This window comes from Taurulus bubalis, assembly GCF_910589615.1.
Source record: "Taurulus bubalis genome assembly, chromosome: 9".
Taxonomy (NCBI): Eukaryota; Metazoa; Chordata; class Actinopteri; order Perciformes; family Cottidae; genus Taurulus; species Taurulus bubalis.
Window position 1 is genome coordinate 3,011,477 of NC_136597.1, and position 2,491 is coordinate 3,013,967.

Sequence of the window (2,491 nt, forward strand, 5' to 3'; positions counted from 1 at the left end):
AGACAAATTGATCAGTGCATGAACAACTGAAATCCATTCCAAAAGTTTTTGGTTAATAAGTATTTGGCTCCATCTTCCTTTTTGTATTCACTTGCTGTGAAAATAAACCAGACAGACGACAAGTCATAATCAATTAATGTGCAGATAATTTCTTGATAAATCAAACGCGTCCATGCTTTTCTTTGCAGCGATACGATCTAATCTGTTGTCATTTGGCCCGAAGGCAAACTGTCCCCTCACTTTGATTTTGTGCGAGACATTTAGTGTCTGGGGAAATACGCTGCTGACAAAACTAACCTAACGTTATAGCAATTTAACAACCAAATATTGGTGATGGACATTGAAATGCAGTAACAGGAAAGTGGACCGCTTCAGAACGTGTCATCCTCCAGTTTATTTACTTGCGTTTGCAATACAGCAATGATTTAAATGTCCCGTGCAACCAGACAGATCTCCGGAAAGAAGAAGCACCCGTTTGACCCGAGTCATGTCCGCTCACGTCCCAGCGTGGCCCAGTGCTTCTGTCCAAACTTGATCCTGTGGATTCCCCTCATTCTGATGCCAAACCAGTGGAGCGACAGGAAGTCACTGAGGAAAACATGTGGAATGACCTTTGCCCCTAAGCAGAGTCACAGTCATATTCCCTCATTGGGATGGGGGCAGACATTTAGGATTCCCTTCATCACGAACATATCAGCCCTTTATTCAGCAGACGGATGCATTCCCAGGTGAAGCAGTCCGACGTGTTCCAACCCGAAACCCCACATATGGCTGCCAGATATTTCCCACGGAAGATGAAGCGAGCGCAGAAGCTTTCATCACCGCGGCGTGGGAGACGGTGTGAAGTCGTCGGTCTGACCTGAGGGTCCCTCTACTCGTTGTGTTCCGGCCAGCGGATGTTGAGGAAGGTCTTGCTGTCCATGCGGTCGATGTAGAGGACCCCGTCCAGGTGGTCCATCTCGTGCTGGAGGATGCGGGCCGGCCAGCCTCCGGCCCGCCACGTGACGGCTTCCCCCTTCTCGTTCAGACCTGCAGGCGAGACACCGTGACGCAAAAACAATGAAATGAAGTCTGACGTCACATTCCATGTGTTTAGTGTTTTGAAGCAGGGATTCATGCTTTTAAACCTGATTTACTCCCGCATGGCTCAACTTTAAAACAGCTTACATTTAAACCTCTCTTTCAACGACAGTTTAGTTTTTACTCTAAACCTACAGTAGATTAAAATTAATTCTGTTGCACCAAGACTTTGAACTCAAATTCAAAACTTTAAACTTACACTTGAGGTTTAACTGTAAAAATGGCCGCCTTTTTGAGACGGATAGAGCAAAAAAAGAAATGCCCCAAAAGGTTAAGATAGAATCTCCATTTTGATCAAACTCTTTAAATTTGGATTTACTAAACGGTGACTAAATCTTTTATTTTGTAGTATCGTGCAATTGTGATTTTAAACCTAGCTTTGCTCAACTAAGATAAGATAAAATAAGATAATCCTTTATTAGTCCTGCAGTGGGGAAATTACAGGATTACAGCAGCATTGCTCACAGTCAATAAAAGATCAAAATCAAGTCATATAAATAAACACTAAAACAGTAATAAAAACAAAATAAAAAAGCAGTAAGAAGAATATTAAATATACAGACTGAATACAAAATAAAAGTATATAAAAAGTAGATCCCTGGTAGTCTCAGGATGAAGCCGTAAACATGCATACCAGACACTTCCACCGACAGGTAGCGTGGAACGGCGGCAGAGAAGCCGGAGATGCTCTCGCAGGCCTCCTGGAAGAGCGCCGTCCGTTTGTCGAGGACCCTCAGCTGGGGGTTGACGAAGACCCTCAGCGGCTGGGCGGAGAGGCCCCGCACCTCCCTGGATGCGGGCGAGCTCTGCTGCAGCATCTTCTCGGGATACTCCAGGGCCAGGATGCGGAGCGGGATCCCAATCTGAGGCGCGCTGAGTCCCACGCACTCGAGGCTTCGCATCACTCTCACCACAGTGGCGATGACCCGCTGGACCTCCGGGCCGGTTATGAGCGAGGGGTCCACGGCCGCCGCGTGCAGACGCAGCACCGGGTCCCCCACCTGGCACACGTGGCTGTACGGAGGACTGGGAGGGGAGATGAGCTTGCGTTTTAGGTACTGTAGATAGGGGCGCACCTTGATGCTGCTGGAGTACGAGTGGCGGTGGGGGACGGGCGGGAGGAAAGCGAGGGAGGACGCCGTCGCTGACCTCAAGGCCCCGCCGGCACCACGCCGGGAGAGCTGGAGCAGAAACACACACCTTGTGTTCATGGTGGAGCTGCAGCGGGGATGATGTGTCACATGCAAGGACGGGGTCGCACAGTGCTGGAGGAGAAACCAGACAAAAGGACATTTAGTCTCGACCTCGTGTCCCAAGACCTGACCGACACCACCGTTTTGAGATTGTTGTTCAAAGTGGCCCCGACACTTGACTACACTCAATGTCCAAAAGAATGTGGACAGACAAACAC

General features: G+C 48.7%; 1 protein-coding gene across 1 annotated transcript; it reads right to left on the minus strand.

Moving 5' to 3' along the window:
- Positions 1-415: 415 nt before the first annotated feature.
- On the minus strand, positions 416-2,291 carry pdf (peptide deformylase, mitochondrial; the record flags this gene model as incomplete). The annotated part of the gene is made up of 2 exons (XM_079223971.1): positions 416-1,029; positions 1,715-2,291. 2 exons carry the CDS (start codon positions 2,289-2,291, stop codon positions 872-874), a joined length of 735 nt encoding a protein of 244 aa, XP_079080097.1. The 3' UTR covers positions 416-871.
- Positions 2,292-2,491: the final 200 nt, after the last annotated feature.